Source organism: Lonchura striata, chromosome Z, assembly GCF_046129695.1.
Source record: "Lonchura striata isolate bLonStr1 chromosome Z, bLonStr1.mat, whole genome shotgun sequence".
Classification (NCBI taxonomy): Eukaryota; Metazoa; Chordata; class Aves; order Passeriformes; family Estrildidae; genus Lonchura; species Lonchura striata.
Window position 1 is genome coordinate 7,853,911 of NC_134642.1, and position 17,774 is coordinate 7,871,684.

General features: G+C 36.2%; 1 protein-coding gene across 2 annotated transcripts; it reads left to right on the forward strand.

The window, feature by feature from the left end:
- Positions 1–424: 424 nt before the first annotated feature.
- On the forward strand, positions 425–16,849 carry DIRAS2 (DIRAS family GTPase 2). Of its 2 annotated transcripts, none has more exons than XM_021530408.3 (2): positions 425–806; positions 12,783–16,849. In XM_021530408.3, exon 2 carries the CDS (start codon positions 12,821–12,823, stop codon positions 13,418–13,420), a length of 600 nt encoding a protein of 199 aa, XP_021386083.1. In that variant the 5' UTR covers positions 425–806; positions 12,783–12,820; the 3' UTR covers positions 13,421–16,849. The 2 variants fall into 2 exon arrangements, with proteins under 2 accessions (XP_021386083.1, XP_021386084.1); XM_021530409.3 differs by lacking the exon at positions 425–806 and adding an exon at positions 815–996.
- The last annotated feature ends 925 nt before the right edge of the window (positions 16,850–17,774 follow it).

Consider the following 17,774-nt stretch of genomic DNA (forward strand, 5'->3'; position numbering starts at 1 on the left):
CGCCAAAACCCAAAAAACAGAATCAACCAACCAAAAGGAAAAAAAAACCCAATAAAACTCCTGAAAAAACCCAAAACAACAACAAAAACATCCACACCATAAAAATGGAGAAAACCTCTTAATTTATCTTTGTCCATAAGCCTCAGGAATCCTGCTTTACAATGCTGTCAGGAAAAAAAAGTCTGATCTGTTTCAGATGAGTGAAATTCTGAGGTCCTATTTTAGACAAAAGCTATTTTTAAAGGTGTATTTTTCTTTCTACTGGTTTGCTTTTTGGTTTTGGTTATTTGATTTTTTGGGGGGAGGTTTGATTTTTTTTGTGAATACCTTTGAGACCTAAGGGATTAAATTTCCAAGTAATAAAAATCAGCACAGCTCCATTGATCTGAATAAGGCAACGTTGTTTTGTGCCCTAGGGATTAGCCTCACCAAAGGCTTTGTAAGCTTTTTTTTATGTTAAAGAGACAGGCTGTTCTCTGCTTCAGTGCTGAAAGAAATGGAGAATTGTGAGCTCAGGTTAATGTAATCTACAGCTTTAAATGATAAAACTGCAGGGTGTTTGGAGGCTTTAGAGACTGATTGTAAAAATCTACTACACTGGTTGAGAGAGCCAGAACGTTACAGTTTATGTGTCTATATGCCTATAGATATATATATTCCACAATTATTCAGTAGGTGGCAGCTAAAAGCCTAGATGAGCTTTGCAGTCGCCATTTAGGCAGCAGCGCGGGCAGAGGCTGGAGCCGGTGCGCCCGTGGAGGCACAAGGAGGGAGGCTGCGGTCCAGGAGCATCATCCGCCACCCAGGTACCGGGGAGCAGGCGGGAGGGGAGGCAGCGCCGGGAGCACCGGGAAGCTGCAGGCACAGGAGCCGCAGCCCCCGGGATAAAACACGGGCTCCTTTCTGGAGGGGGGAGCCCAGGGCAGAGAGGGAGAAGAGCTGGTGCAATGACAGGCAGAAAGTGAAGAGCGTTTGAAGCTTTCTGTTCCTACACAGGTACATTTCTTTCCATTGTTTGTTTTGTTTTGTTTTGTTTTGTTTTGTTTTGTTTTGTTTTGTTTTCTATGCTACCTTGCACAATAGGCATAGCTTTGCACTAGGTCTTCCTTTCCTTCAGCCAAAATCCACAATGCTCACTCGGGCAGAAATTCCTCTGAAGTCGGTAGAGTTTTGCGTGAGTTACAACTGCAAGATACTCTCTAAGCTAATATCTTATGTAGAGAACATGGCATGCTGTAAACTGGGGCTAGCAAGGAAGTCAGATTCTGGTCATAGACACACTGGCTAATTAACTATCATTTTTCCGTGTCCTGGGATGCTAATAATGACCTTTTTTTCAAGCTGCCTTTTATTAAAACTCGATGTGCTGAATTTTGCCCTAGTTTATAGGACTGCCACTGCAGGGATTTAAGGAGATATTAATTTTTTATTTCTTTTAAATGAAAGCTACATCTTAAATGATATAAGAATATAAAAATGCAGAGTCTGAATAAAATAACACAAGGTGTTTCTTTTGCCAAGACAAATACAACTTTGCAGCATCCCACTGACAGGATATTTTTTTTTTCAGTAGATTGTCCATCTTCCAACTGAATGAAAGAAAATAAATCATATAAGACCATTCTCAAGTGCCTGAGAGCTGCTGAATTCAGATTTGATAACACTTTATCCCTTTCTGTCTTCCCTATGAAATGTGGGATGCTCTGTATGCTGCACCACTCAGACACAGAAGCGTGAGCACAGAATGGAGCAACAAAATTGGATGCATTTTAATTTGAAGAATTTTCTGAATGTGCTGTTCTCATGAGTACCTAGTGAGTGAACACATATATGCCTGTTTATAAATACAGCTGTGTAAGCTGTGTACAGCCATGTACACCCCCACTCCTTCTGAGGCAAACGAGGTTGACGAAACTGATTACCGTTGTATACTTGCCAAGCTTTATAGTTTACCATTATCTAGAATGTTTGCAGGTCTCAACATATTTAATTCTAGCTTTTAGAGGGCTGTCTTAACTTGCCCCGCTCCTTGTTCCCTTTTTTACTTTTCTGACTAATGGACTTCACTTATGATGAGGAGCTGCTCTCTGGGGCCTCATCTGTCCTTACTAAATGCAGTAGTGCCCAGTTCAGGCAGAATGGGTTTTGTGCCATTGTTCTGGAGCTATGAAATGCGATATTCCTCCAGGCTTCATGCTTTCTCTCACACCACACGCAGCATATCTGAGGCTCCTGCATGAAGAACGTGGAACAAGTTCAACCACACAGCTGCAAATCAATGGTCCCATGGATCTGGAGGAATGATTGTGATGTACAGCTATTTATCTTTATTCCTGGTAAGAGAGGAGAATGAACTGCTATAAATGAGCTGTGAATACACTTAGGCTGGAAGACTGCAAACCATTAGAGCATCGAGGTTCTGAAATTACATTCTAGTTGAAGTAATGTATAGAAAACCTTTTAAATACCTTTTAGCTGTAACTTGATGGAAGGGATTATGTGAAATGGCTGTCTGCAAAGGCAAAGCTCTGAATTTTATAATCCATAAAGAACCTTTCAGTGCTGAATACCATTTTTACTTTTCTCTGGAAGTTGCCTGCTCTAAGGTATCCTTTTGCAAGCGAGTGAAGATCTTTGGAAATACAGTTTTCCATATATCTCACGTCAGTCAGATGAAAGCATATTTCTGCACTGTGCTGCACAATTGTTTATACCAGCAGACTCACAAGCACTGATGAACCTCAGGCTGAGTAATATCACTTTCTCACAGTGCAGAGCAGAGTTCTTTGGAAGTTGATTGGAGTTCAGAGGCTCCTTCTGGCCAAGTGGTCATGATTATATTACACCAGCATTGCAGTCTCTGTAGTACCAATAAAAAAAGCAGACTCTATATAATCTGATACTGCTGTTCCTGAAGTTGTTACTAGCACTATTTCTAGTTTCCTTTGAGGATAACCTGATAACTGTTTTCTGGATTTCTCTTGTGCTAACCAACACAGCTGCCCATGTAGAGATCCCAGCATGTGTGTAAAGTCAGACTTGCACTTTCATTGTATCAGAATACATGCTATTGCTCCCACAATTCAGATATTTTTTAAATAAATGTGCAATAAACCATATTCTGGTCCAAGGATATGCCTACAGAAAGACTGCATTCAATTTCATATTCCCCTTTTCTCTCATTCTTTATGTTTATAAACTTATTTTTTCTTATTATTTTCTTTTTTTTTTATGGTTTTGATTAATTTTCTACATTGGATTGCATTCAATGCATAGTGTTTCTCAGTAATTCTTCTGTAATACATAATGAGCTGCATTTGGATGTGCCCTCTCCCACTCTTAGTATGAGTATCAGGACATTTGTACATGTAAGCTGAAATAGTATTCACTGTGGGACATTTTGTTTGGTATCTAAACTGATTCCAAATGTTTATTAATTTCCCCTTAATATTTTATATTGCTAGGACTATTTGAGCAATAACCAATATTAAATAGAGGAAGGAAAATGGCAATTTTATAAAATATGGATATTAGCAATATTAATTCCCTATTAAAATGACCAATTTCCAAAAATACACTAGGAGAGAATATTTCTGGAAATTTGGTATTTTAACTTTAAATACAGATGTTCCCAAGTATCAGCAAACAGATACTTTCACTGCACTTTTATTGTGGCATTAAAATTAAAACATGCATTAAATTATCTCACCTTACTGCTAGAAGAGACTGCCTGAGTGTCAATGCAGTTGTACATAATAATTGAACTAGAAAATACTCTAATTTGCCTTTTTGAGAAAAGACATATTGATTAATTTTCAACCACAAAGTATTGATAACAGATTAATTCTTGAGATGGGTATCAAAGAAATACAAGAAAATGTGAAAAAATGTGTGTCAAGTCTGTGTGTCAAATGCATTTTTGACTCACACTGAGGTCAGAAGCACCTCCTCTTGATGAAATAACTTTAAGTTGAATGCTAATCTTCTCTGTCTGAGATTAAAATTAGTCTCTCTGGCTGTGCAGGTCTGCAATATGCTATGGCAGGAACATCCAGTCAGCATCAGCCTGACTGCAGTAATGAAATTGGTTTTCATTACCTGGAAAAGTGTCTCAAAAGTGAAGTTATGTCAGCCTTTCAGTTTCCTCATTCAAAATATGTATATATTAAAGAAACCATATGAAAAGGGCAAATCCATTCCTGGACTGGAATTGTTTCTTTCCCAAGATGCCCAGTAGTTCTTACTTATAATTAATCTGAAGCTAAGAAAAGAACACTTGCCCTTTTTAAAGTTTTACTTATTTATTTTTGTATTCTTCCCTGAAAATTTAGCTGACAAATTTTGTCTCTTCTGAAAGAGTTAATTACTTAAACAATCAAATATTAACTTCTATCACTAACTAAAATATTGCAGTTAGCCCAAATAAATAACATCACCACTTTTCCAGTCTGTATATGCAAAGCTTACAATGTGTTACTCAGTATGTTTTAATCTTCAGAATATAATTTTTATATATTTTTTTAATACTACAAGGAAAAGAAACATGTATCTAGAAAAAACTACTCTTAAGGCTAAATTTGCTTGTCTTCAGAATTGAAAGTACTGCAAGTTGGAGTATTGAACATTTATAAACAATCAGAAAGCTGCTTTTACTATAAAGTACTCCACAGTTATAATTTAATTGTTGGTTTACAGAATATTCTGATCTACAGAAAAACTTGCAGTGGAAGAACAGGCTTCTTACTAGTGTCTGGAAACATGTCAACAACTGTACTGCATTGTTTAATTAATTATCAGGGATCATTTTGGATCCCAAAACCCACTGCATTAACCTATTCCCAAGTAATTGCTCAACAAACAATAAGTAGCAAAATGTTCTGTTTAAGCCATTGCTTTGAATGAAATGTTATTTGGGCTGTGAAAGAGCATCAGAAATATTCCAGTGGTCAGGATAGCAATCTAGCTAACCTTCCCAGCCAAGCAAGGAAAATTAATGACAGGAGTTATATCATAAAAAGAAGTCACAAGCACTTAACATTTAATAATTTTGGATCTACAGAAGATTTACATAAGTGGTCTCAAGTTACACTAAAATTATGGAATTGAGAATTATAGGGAAAGGCAAAATGGCCACCAGTTTCAGTGTTTCTTCTGCTGAATGGAAAACAGTCTTCCATGAATGCATTATTCTTCTGTGTAAATACACATATTTACATGGAAATAGCTTGTTGCCTATCCTGCGATTTGTATCTCGTAATACTGAGATCCGTAAGTCAGAACCTATTTTTTTCCAGCTGGAGAAGGAAAGTTCACGACAGCATGTAAAGTCATTGCTCAATACCAAAAATTATTCTACTATTAGAAACCAGAGGGGTTTAAAATTCATACTGAGTCTCTGATCCTCCATTTGCAGGAGTGACAAATTCTGGTTTCTAATCATATTGCTGTGTCCAATGGCTTTATATCTTACTTGCTGAAAGGCACACATACAAGGCTTTAAGTTGAGTTGATCTTTCCATCTTTACACTGTTAAGTTAAATCTATTGAAAATTGAGGGAAAACTACTGCATTTGGTTAGTTAATTTGGGAAGAAAACTTTAAAAAAATAATTTCCAAAGGGAGATGACTAGAATGTTTGTTTTTTCGACATTTTTATTTCTATGTGTGCATTAATGAATACCTAACTACATGTATGGAAAGTGTTCTGAGTAATTTCTCTCTGATTTTTGATGATAAGCACTTAGAGATTAAGGCACTAGTCAACCAAAATACTCAAATAGATAAAGCAAGGAAGTATCTGACATGCCTAAAGTAAAGCCTAAATTTAGACAGGAACTGTCAATAAATTCTTCCTTTGAAATGTTAATATTAACTAAGCCACTAAATAGAAAGTAACAACCAGTAGGAAACCTATGAACCCTGGATAAGCTTAGAATATAATAAATAAAGCTTAGAATAAGCTTTCTGTTTCTACATGAAAGTGAGGTTTTTTTAAATATGGTAAGTGTATTCACCTGTCCATCCTGGGTAAATTTAGCATAATATTTCTTATATTAGATGAAAGTAAGGTGGGTTTTTTTCACATGTATGTGTGTTCAATGAAGCTGAATCTTGTTTTACAGTACTGGTTCATTAGTACATAACTTACAAAAGGGTTAGTTCTGGGGCAACAGAGCTCTCAGGCAACAACAGAGCAAAAAATTTCATTGTATCCCTTTGTGTAAAGTCCTTTGTTAGATCAGGTCCAGCACCTTCTGCATTTTCTGCACATGAATCCTCATCAGGGAAGGGAATGAACAGATCCTTCTGCGCCATTCATTCTTCTGCCACCAGTCCTGCTTTCTTCAACAAGCAATGTCACTTTAGTTAAGCCTAGTTCCAAAAATCCTTGCTATCTGTTGTTCTTACAGGAAACATTTTCTATTTGTCTCCCCTTTCTTTTTTCCAGTTCTTTCCTGCCTAGGAAAACTATTTTTGCCACAACATCTGCTGGCCTTATGTTAGCCAAAGAACAAGTAAAGATTTTTCTTACAGTGACAACTATGCATGAGGCATTTATTTCCTTTACCAAGGTTTTCATAGGGCTTCAAACAGTTTTGAAAAGGCATTGTTTTAGGAATGAGACTTTCAACATATGTGTGATGGCAATATGACAATTTGCTAAAGCAGAGCACAGCACCTGTGACTACAGGACAGCAGAGAGGCTGGCTTCTAGCTCCTTTATGTAAAGATGCTCTTAAGATAATGGTCTCCTGTAAATACAGAAAAAAAAACTGCAACAGATTTATCTGAAAACCTCCTGTCCTTTCTATTTCTCAACTATGGATCATGAAGGAAACCCACAAAACCTCTTAGAGAACCCTCTGAAAGACTTTATAATGTTAATTTCAGTTTAAAGATTCTTAATTATTAATTTTACAAATTAAAATGTTTTCAACATTGTAGAGAACCAAGCTATAAAATGAAATCTATTTTGGTTTAAATAAATTGAATTTTCAGTTTGAATTTTTTGCTTTCTATGAGTATATCAAATAATAAAAATGTCTGATTCTGCTCCTTTCAGATAATCAAACAAATTTTACAATAAGGAAAATGTGTCAGATAAAATCGGCAGGTTTATAACACAGTACTTTTCATGAAAAAGATGCCATTTTTCTAATGAAATCTCTCTGGTCATCTTTCTATAGCTGGAAAGAAAAGATATAAATGCTTTTCTCTCCAACTGCAGTTAAGAACAACATAAATAAAATGCTGCGAAAAAAGAAGTCATGATTTAGACTAGCTGATCATCAAGAAGCAGATTTTCAAAGAACATTTTGTTTCACATGGGAATAAAAAAGCTCTTTCCATTTGGATGAGGACCTCATGTTGTAGGAAAAAGCTGTTTTAACAGTTATCATTTGGTCATCAAATGTGTTCAACTTTCCATTGACTTGAGAAGACCAAAGAGGACAAGTGAAGGAATAGAATTTTTGATAAAGAATGTCTTATATTAAAAGATTAAGGCATTGCAGTAGGAAAGTCCCCATTCTTAAAGTGTATATTCATTAGCAGATAGCAGTGAAAATACTCCCTGAGAAATGTCATTTTATATGCACAAAAAGAAAAAGTTCCTTGCAGAGCTCTCTTCCCCTCTTTTATATAAATAATATGGCATTTTCTACCCTTGATATTGGGCAATGGATATTGATCTTACAGTCCTGCTGAAGTCCATCTTATCTACAGCTACATTCTTCACCTTGCACCTTGTATCTTTGTATAGTGGTGTCATCACTGGAGAGCCTCATGGACTGTCAACTTAAATTGAGGCAAGGTTTTGGACTAAATGCATCGCCTGTACTTTACTCTTTTTTTCACAATAAATGACAATATAAACAGAGACATCTCCTTAGAGCTGAAAAATAAAAAAGAAAAAAGATCCATGATTGACACAAGATGGTTTTACCTGAGGAAAAATAAATTCAGGAAATTAATACACAGTATCTGACATCTCAGTAGGACATCATGAGACCTTAAGAAACTGGATCAGTTCAGAAGCAATCAAAGCCTCTGACTTCAGAAAGCAAAGGCAACATCGCAATCTTTTGTAAAATGAATGCTACACTAAAAGATATAATCTTGTAAGAAAATATCAACTAAACTTACAATTTGTGTCATTTCATGGTAGTCAAAAATGCAAACATGGTGAAAATCTTTTGCAACCAAACCCAAGACTGGAAACATTAGAGATATGTTAATTTCTATGCTTATTTTCAAATGAAAACTGAAAGAGTTCACCAGCTGTGAGATTCTAATCTCATATTGCTCTAAGGGTAGATATTCAAGTAGATTAGTTTTCAGAAGTTATTTCTCAGCCTTCCTATACCTTTTGACTCTTATATGCTATCTATAGCCTAAATACCAACACAACAGGCAGATCCAAAAGACATTTGACAAAAAAGTTAGACTATGAAAAACCCAATTAAAGATAAGAGAGAACTCTGGAGATCTGGTGGCTAAGTACAGGATCAGTGACATTGATTTAGTAAATGATAATATACTGACATGTAATTAATTAATCAGCCAAAGAACATTAGGAGTTGAAACTATAAAAAGCATAATCTGTAACATAAAGTATTTTATTTAAACATTTAAAATGCATATTTTTCCCAATATATAATAAAATAAGTGATTTTGTGTTATAATTACTCAGACCTTGAACTGTATCCTTCTGTCAGAAGAATTTTGCAATTCTTTCACCTGGAATATCAGAAATATCTAGGGAGAGCATGCAGGCTAACATAAAGGTCTGCAGCTGAGCTTGGGGGCAGTGTTTTGCCCCAGTGAATAACCCATCAAGCTCACCTGCAGCAGCTGAACTAGAGCAGCTCCAGCCTTGTGCTAGCAGAGTGTCTGCAGAAAACATAGCTAAGTCAGCAGAGATACAAACCCACTGTTTTGCTGACCTTTGCAATCAGACATTTCAAAATGAATGTATAATTGCTTTGGCTTTTCAAGTAAGGGCAGTGTTGATAAACTAACACTTTAGATGACGATAATAAGTTTTCACTGTTGTGGTTTGTGAAAGTAGAAAAAGCAGCAGATGAGGCTTCATTACAGAATAAGTCCATTCTAACATGTAAAAAGCAACTATTTTCTTTTCTGTGTAGATTATGAAAGACTGGTTTTCTGAATCCGAAATTATCTTGTACATCTGAATATTCAGACTTCTTTAATTTTTCCATATTCTCACTGGACATAATGCTGCAAGCTGATTAAATAATTCCATACTTTATTTTGTCCTCCTGTGTTTTTCAGTTAACACATTTTAAGACAAAAAAATATCAGTAAGGTAATAGGGTGGTATGAAAAGCATTGACAAATGAACACTTGTGTGCAAATGCACCACATTCATACAGAATGATTGTCACTGTAGGAGATCCTGTGACCAGATCAACATACAGAACACAAAAAATTATGAAAAAACATTTGGGGAATTCTTCTCCAATGTGATCATAAAGACTTGCATGAGGATTTTTGGCGGAGGTGGTGGTGGTGGTTTTGATGGTCTGTCTGGTTTGGGCACCCCCAGCCGGGGAAACACCGATAAACCAGAGCGAGTGCAGGTGAGGGCACCGAGGTGTCCAAAGCTGTGCAGGCTGAGGGACCAGGGCCAGCTCAGCCTGAGGAAGGCAAAGTTCAAGGGACAGCAAAGTGCAGCCCTCAGTGCCTGCAGAAAATCCATCAAAAGGTGGAGCTGCACTCTTTGCAACAGTAGATGCTGGGAGGAGAGACAACAAGGGTTGAGTACCTTAGATTAGGTACAGGAGGGAAATATCATCTTGATGGTAATTTTGCATTGGAGTTTGTTTCCCAGAGAGACTGTGGGAAAGACTGGGCATTTTCACATCTATACAGGAAAGAACAACCTTCTGTGGTGCCATGGCTGACCCAGCTGTGATGAGCAGTCTGGACAAGAAACCTACTAAACCTACTCAGGTCTCTGCCATCTAGAATTATCCTTTGATACTATGGTAATTTCTAAAGAATATCTGCAGAATCTCCCTACACATTAGATCTACTATTCTTACCACTGTGAAGTTTCCCTGTTGTCTAATGTGAATCCCTTCTACAATGAAAGCACATAACCTCTTTTATCCACAACACTCTCTGTCTTTGCAGCAACTTGCTGTGTTTTGAAGATTGTTACCATGCTTTTTCAGGACCCCTTCGAATTTTTCCATATGCTTAATACTTCAGGCAATTAAGTGCCCCATTTCAAGTTCTATCTTTTGAGATACCATATGTGTCATTTTTCTTGGAGATTTCTGAGTATGTTTAGAGTATAGAGTATAATAGAGCAGGAGTACACCCAGCTAGCTTTTAAAATTTTATTTCCCTAGTCCATATTTCACTGATCTTTTTAGTAAAAGTCTTCATAGTACATTTTTTCTCTAGTCCTGTAGTTCGTAGGCTTCATACAGTATGACTGTGCAATGCTTAAGCTGCTTCTGAAGAGGAATTCACAGACATTGCTCTCTTGCCTCTTTACTTACAAGAAATTATTAAACTATAATTCTTATGGTAACTCATTCTGTGCAGTCATCCACAACTGTAAGCTCTAAGACTGTTCCAAATTTGCATGTCTGCAGTTCTTACATACAGATTTATTCTCAGTGGAACAGCATTATGCTAGCTTCTTCTCCTCATTTTTTTTCCAGCTATGTTTTTTCCTTTTTTAACATAATGAGCTGCTCACTCATTTTCTTTGTCCCTCAGAGGCTTTTACATCTTCTATAAACACATACATGAGCATTTTTTCTGAGGCAACCTTTTCTTTCCATTCCTTTAATTCTGCTGTCAGAGAAACAATTTTGCTTCAGTGCCTCAGGATGAACACTCTTATTTATCAATCTTTCCTATAGTTAAACAAGCCTCTCAGAGTGACAGTGAATGTAGCACAGGAGAGATTGAAGGGGTGAAGCTGCCTCCTGCCTGAAGCCAGGCTGGGTAGACAGAGCTGTGGCAGCTCTGCACTTTGCCTTGGGATCGGCATCCCCAGTTGCACTGATTATTCTGCCTATGGCAGATGAGGAAGTGCAACTCCTTCATCCAACAAATTATGTAAGGACAGATGTTTTCAGCTTACTCAGACATTAGAATTAGGACACTATAGGATGCCCTGTACAAGAAAGATAACTACGTCAGGATATGCTTGAACAACAAATTGAAGACACTAGTGCAGCTTGCATTGCTGTAGCTTAAAGCTAACTGGCATAATGAGCAACAGCATCAAAATGCAGAAACAGAAAATTTGGCATGAGCTTGAGCCTGGAAAAGATCATGGGAGGTCCACTAAGTTCCACACCTCTATAGCATCAGTATTGTCTTGCTGCTAGACGGGTAAAAGGTAACATAAAATCACCCCCTGCAATGCAGTGACTCCTTCTGCTGCATTGAAGAAATAGCTTGGAGGCTTGCTTTCAAAAGGAATGAAATTCTTAGGGTTGTTCTAGATTTATTGCTACCCAGGCAAAATTACAACAGGCAAATTTAATCACTTGGCGCCATTAAAGCACTTGGGCAACATTCCCTACAATGACTGCCCATTTTTTTCAGAACAAATACAGATGTAGCAAATTTTGCATTTTTTTCCACATGTACCCCTTATATATATCAACTTGGTCTGAAAAGTCACAATACCCTATGCTTTCTTCAATTTTTAGGGTTCGTTTTTAAAGTGATTATTTGCTTAAATCTCACTAAATATAAAAAGACTGTGTATACTGATGTGCTGCGTACCTACTGAGCTCTACTGATGGGAGGACAAATTAAACTTCACTTTATTTAAATTAATTATAAAACATATAATGCTTGTAAACATGTGAATATTTTACCATTTAGATTATTTTAAATTATTTCCATATTTGTGGTCGTACTATATACACACAGATGAGTTTTGTCAAGGGGAACTGACTGTGGGAACCACAGAATTTTGTGACCTTTGACACATGTCCTTGCCAACCTCAGCAATACAAGCCACTAAAAATGTTATGGATATGTCTGCAGAGCCCCTCTGATAGGTATAGGCAATCTCATGTCAAATATCATCTGCTGCAGGACCAAAATTGGAATAAAAAGTCAGACAGAATGTGAGCAATCTGAGTTTATCAAAATGTACTCTTTGACTTGAAATGCCAGAGGCAAAACACACTGAAGTGTGTTTTAACTCCTGTGGAGTTAAAAACAAAGGTCAATAAATGCTATTGCTGAATAATCCACAAATACATCTTAGTTGTCATTTAGAACTGTGGTCCAGTCATAGTGGGGATAAATTCCTTAACTACTTTTGAGCTGGAATATTCAGAGTAATTGACTGTCATACGCCTGAACAGTGATCAGTTGAGACTATTATTTTATACCTATTTAAGATACAGAAGAATAATTCCCTTTTTACAAATTGTTCAGGTCAAGGCCTTGTTGGAACTCCCAGATGCAACTTTTTAGTTTGGTGAATATTAGTCCAGTAGGAAGAATACTGAAAAACACATTGTTAATTGAAAATCAGCCATGAAGCCTCAAAGATGGTATTTTGGTACCAGTCCAAACTGGGTGCAAACCTAATTTACCACTGAAATAAATAATTCTGTAACCCCGAGAAAGACTTATGGAATTAGTACAACTAGTAGGCTGTTATTTATATTACATTTATTTCTCTTACTGTGAAAGTTATCACAGCATGCACTAAACACTTGTACCTGTATTAATGTCTGTCTCCTTGTTTTTGTTGATTTCTCTCCTAGGTTTTCCCCCTAGCTGAGCAAGTGACACACAGAGAAACATGCCTGAGCAAAGCAACGATTATAGGGTAGTTGTGTTTGGAGCTGGAGGAGTGGGGAAAAGCTCTTTGGTCTTAAGATTTGTGAAGGGCACTTTCAGAGAGAGCTACATCCCTACCATTGAAGACACCTACCGGCAGGTGATCAGCTGTGATAAGAGCATATGCACTTTGCAGATCACTGACACTACAGGGAGCCATCAATTTCCAGCCATGCAACGTCTCTCTATTTCTAAAGGACATGCTTTTATTTTGGTTTACTCGATCACCAGCCGACAGTCCTTGGAGGAGCTCAAGCCAATCTACGAACAAATATGTCAGATTAAAGGAGACATAGAAAGCATTCCAATAATGCTGGTGGGGAACAAAAATGATGAGAACCAAAATCGAGAGGTAGAAAGCAGTGAAGGAGAAGCCATGGCTAAGAAGTGGAAATGTGCCTTCATGGAGACCTCTGCCAAGACAAACCACAATGTGAAAGAGTTATTCCAAGAATTGCTAAACCTGGAGAAACGCAGGACTGTGAGTTTGCAAATTGATGGCAAAAAAAGCAAGCAGCAGAAAAGGAAGGAGAAGCTGAAAGGAAAATGTGTGGTGATGTGAAATTGCACTGTCAAGAATCAGCTGTGAAGTCTCATCTGACAATACACATGTAAACCCATAGACAGCAAACAACCATGCAAGATCCTATTTATTAGTATCTGTTTTAAAATAAATACTTGGAAATTGGAAAAATGAGGTACTGTGATTGCTATGAAGAAAACAGAAAAATAATAATATGTGTAGTCTCACAATCGATTAAAGGAAATCAGGAAGAAAACAAAAGATGTCCCAGAATACTTTATTTTGTAATTTATATAAAAGAATTATCATCATTCACATATTATGAAATATCTGGAAAATCAATTTAATAATATCTGCATTTGCATATAATTGCAAAAGAAAACAATGTATAATATCAGAAGAAAAACAAAGAAATGTTAGTGAAGAAACCTAGAACATACAAATACGTGCTGGATGGTGTTAACCATTTCCTTCAAGAAAGCTGTGGATGAACAATTCTATACAATTTTAGTTACTGACTGGTGGGAGAATGTGCATTAGACAGTCTTGGATCACCTGAATAAATGACCTATTGCACAGTGAAAGGAAGTGTGGGGATAGCTGTTAAAAGGGACAGATATTGTCTCTATTCCTCGAGCATGATACTTTCTAGAGTGATGCAGTGTTTTAACTGAAGGTTGTGGAAAAGCCAACCCCTGTAAGAGAGTTCGAGATCATCTTTTCTGGGCTCATTGTTTCAAGGATGACATGGCCCAAATATATTTCAGAAGAACAGACATTTATTTGTGGAGAAAGCCAGATGGAATGGTGTACATATAAAACCAGAAAGCTTCCCCACAGAGAACTGACTGTGTAGTCGCCTATGAAAGCCTCTGTGGGAGAGATTTGGTTCTAATGCTGCTGCCAATTAAATGAACACATGGTGTGGTTAGTGAATGAATGGAATGCATTTTGAACTGGTGGTACCCTTGGGGCGGGGTTGGCATAATATAAAAATTATCATATTAGCTGACTGATACTTCTTTATGTTACTATAGTCCAGTTAGTTTATGCTCATGCCCTATGAGATCTATTGCCTTTGTACTGTCTGAAGTATTTTATATTTGCCATTTAAACTCATGATTTGAACTGCTGTGACTATTTATAGAACCAAATATATATCTGAAGTTAGTGCCCACAAGAGTCACTAAAATGAGGGGGTTTTGGGATAAGCACTATAGAATCTGGAATATTCTGCAGTCAGGATTGTGTTATAATGCAATACAAAGTTTGTAATAGAAAACACATTATCTAAAACATCCTGTCAGGGCGAACTGCTCTTCTCAAAACCTTTGAAAGGGGTAAAAGAGTAAAAATTGTGAGTTTTCCTGGATGTCAATCCAAAACTTTTTAAAAAACTAATATGAATGACTGAAGTATGTATCCTAGTGATGACAAAGGCCATCTAAGGTAAAATAAGCACATACAATTTTTAAAGGACACATTAAAATTGTGCAAGTCTCAATTTGTACCTTATGAACTACTTTGAACCAATAAAAAAAAGTCTACCATATTTTTAGTAAATGTTTATGTCAAGAAACATGGGAAAATGAAGTCAAGTACTATGATTATTAGCCTGCATGTTAGTGCGTTATAAATATCTTCCAGGGATATTCAAATGCAGTCTTTGCATTAAAATTTGCTACCTTGTTCCTTTCAAAGCTATTGTTTGCTTATCTTCCACCTTTCTAGCAAATGTGCAGATATTTCAGAGTAGAAATGTAGAGTAATAGCATACACAAGAATTGCTACTAGCACTGTCTAGAAAGGAGCACAACTTCTTTCATGCAGTCAGAAGAAATGCTGGCACCAGTAGAACTGAATGTGAAACTCTTACTGATTTCAAAGAGACTTTTTTTCTTGTGTTTATTTTATTGCATTAAGACAAAACTGAAAAGGACATGGAAAAACTAATGCTCTTCATTAACAGTAAATTCCAAGCTCTTACACAACATTCTTTCTTCATAAATCTTAAAGCACTTTGCAAAAATGACAACACCATTTTCTTAACTTCTCAGGTGGTGAAAGTGAGGCACAGAGAGAGGAAACAAATGCACATAGATTGTCCAGCAGGACAGTGACAGACCAAGGAACAAAAGCAGATTTCCTCTGTCACAGGCCAGTGCTCATTCTGTGTTTTGTCAGACTGTCTCTTCACATTCTTAAATAGCTCCTGAAACACATAAAGAAGTCTGGTTTGACCTATACAGCCAAGTGCATCTTTCTTGACAGTCTGTCAATAGATCAAAAGATATTTCCAGATCAGGGATGCAAAACACTTAAAAGCACTATGTTTATTAAGACTTTTATAAATATTTATACATTTACTCTTTGTAAAAAAAAATTGCTGATGATGCTCAACATCACAGCAATGGATTCCATAGATGAAGCTGGAAAATCAGAAAAATAATCAACCTTAAGGCATAATGGGTCACTTACAGAGGTCAAAAGCAGAGGGGTTGTCCTCAGATACTAACACACGAGTGCCAAAGGTCATCATGTGTGGCACATGCCTTAGCAGCCAGCATAGAATTATGACAGAATCTCAATGAGAAAAATAAAAGCTATATATAGAACCTTTTAACATTATTGCTTGAACTCGAGGAATTATTTACATAGTAAAATATCTTGCAGAAGTACAATATAGGGGATCTAAATTACTTAAAATGTACTGACTGCAAAGATATTGCAGGCTGAAATTTAGCTCTGGACTTTTGGTTTTTTTTGAATGTGCCTCATAGCAAGAATAGAATAATTGTATAGCAAAGATGGAAATAAGTAGCTGCCAGTGTTAGGCTTGAGGACCGTATTCCTTTAGTTCCCAGCTGACTCCTCACCTGCTACGTAATAAGCCATGAAGTATTTCATGGACTTGCATGTATCAAAGCAAGGCCAGAACAGAAGCAATATTACTCAAGGACCACAGTCTCAAAAGAGAGCATATTTTATACCCTTGCATTGCCATCCCTGTTTCTACTATTAGATTTTACATACCTTGCATACATGTGAGCTGGTTTAAAGGTTTGTTTTGCTATTACATATAGAATTATTTTTTTTTAATACTGAAAAATATAAGGTAGAACAAAAAAATATAGAGCTTTATTACATTTTGTGTTTTATTTGGGAATGTGGTATGACTGTAATAACCTGTTTAAAATGTATATGCAAAATACTTAAAACATGTAAGTTCTACAGTGAATTTTAGCACCCAGAAAACACAATTTAGCCAAAAAAAATCTTTAAAATGCATGACTTTTATATATAGATATGAAATATTAAGGTATATTGTTGTCATGAAAATGTGTAGTTGCAATTTATTTAGTAAATATTTTGTTTTAAAACTGAATAAGAAGTCATTTGTGTCTACTAGTTTCCATGTTTGTGGTGATGTTCTAAGCATTCAAAATAAAGTTTTAAATCTTAACACAAGTTTGGAAGAAGTCTTGGTGGTGCCTGAATTTTGTTTGATTCATATTATATATTTTTTGAAAGTGCAAAGAGAATTGCAAACAGACTCTAACATGCTAGGTAATGTCCTAAAGTTTTCAGCTACACAAATCAGTTCTGAGAGAATTGGAGCAATATTACCTTACCTAATATTTCTATTATACCCTGGCAAACTCACAAAGAAATTCACTTCCATAAAAAAAAAAAAAAACAAACCAAACAAAACCAAACCCAGCTTATCATTGGGTGCTCCTTTTGGCCAACAAGAAGCAAAATAATTCTGGAAGCTAGTCTATATTTTATTATTTGCTTTAAAATAATGGCAGATAGGATGTGTTCTTGTAAAAAAAAATGGTACTCAATGTATGGATCCTGCTATTTCTGCTAATTTCTAAAAAAATTCCTGATGTTCTTTCAAAACTTTCTACTATTGCATTCTAAATACTACCTGTTGCAAAAAATGTCAAAAATAATAGTTTATAACTTGCAATTCAGAAGATTCAGCCACAGTTGTTCAGTTAAATAACTATTTCCATATGCAAACAATAATTCATATTCAACAGAGGAAGGGATCAACAAACAATGTTGAGTAAACAGACAGAATGATAGGCATTTGAACCAGTGATGAAGTATTGAGCATTGAATGCAAATTTCATGTCACTCTGAAGTAATTGCATGTGTCAGCACACACAGCTTTTTATTTTTAGTAAAGAGTTCTTATGAATTCTTCTTATTTTTTTTTCTTTCAATATGATATCAGTTACTGCTCTTGGTCGTGATTCTGACAGTCTATGGTCAAGCAGTGGGTGTGCCAATTAATTGTCCTGGTTTTCACACAATACAGTCGCTAATTACTTTATAAATGTTATCATAATCCACAGAAGCATCAGAAACATTACAAAATTCT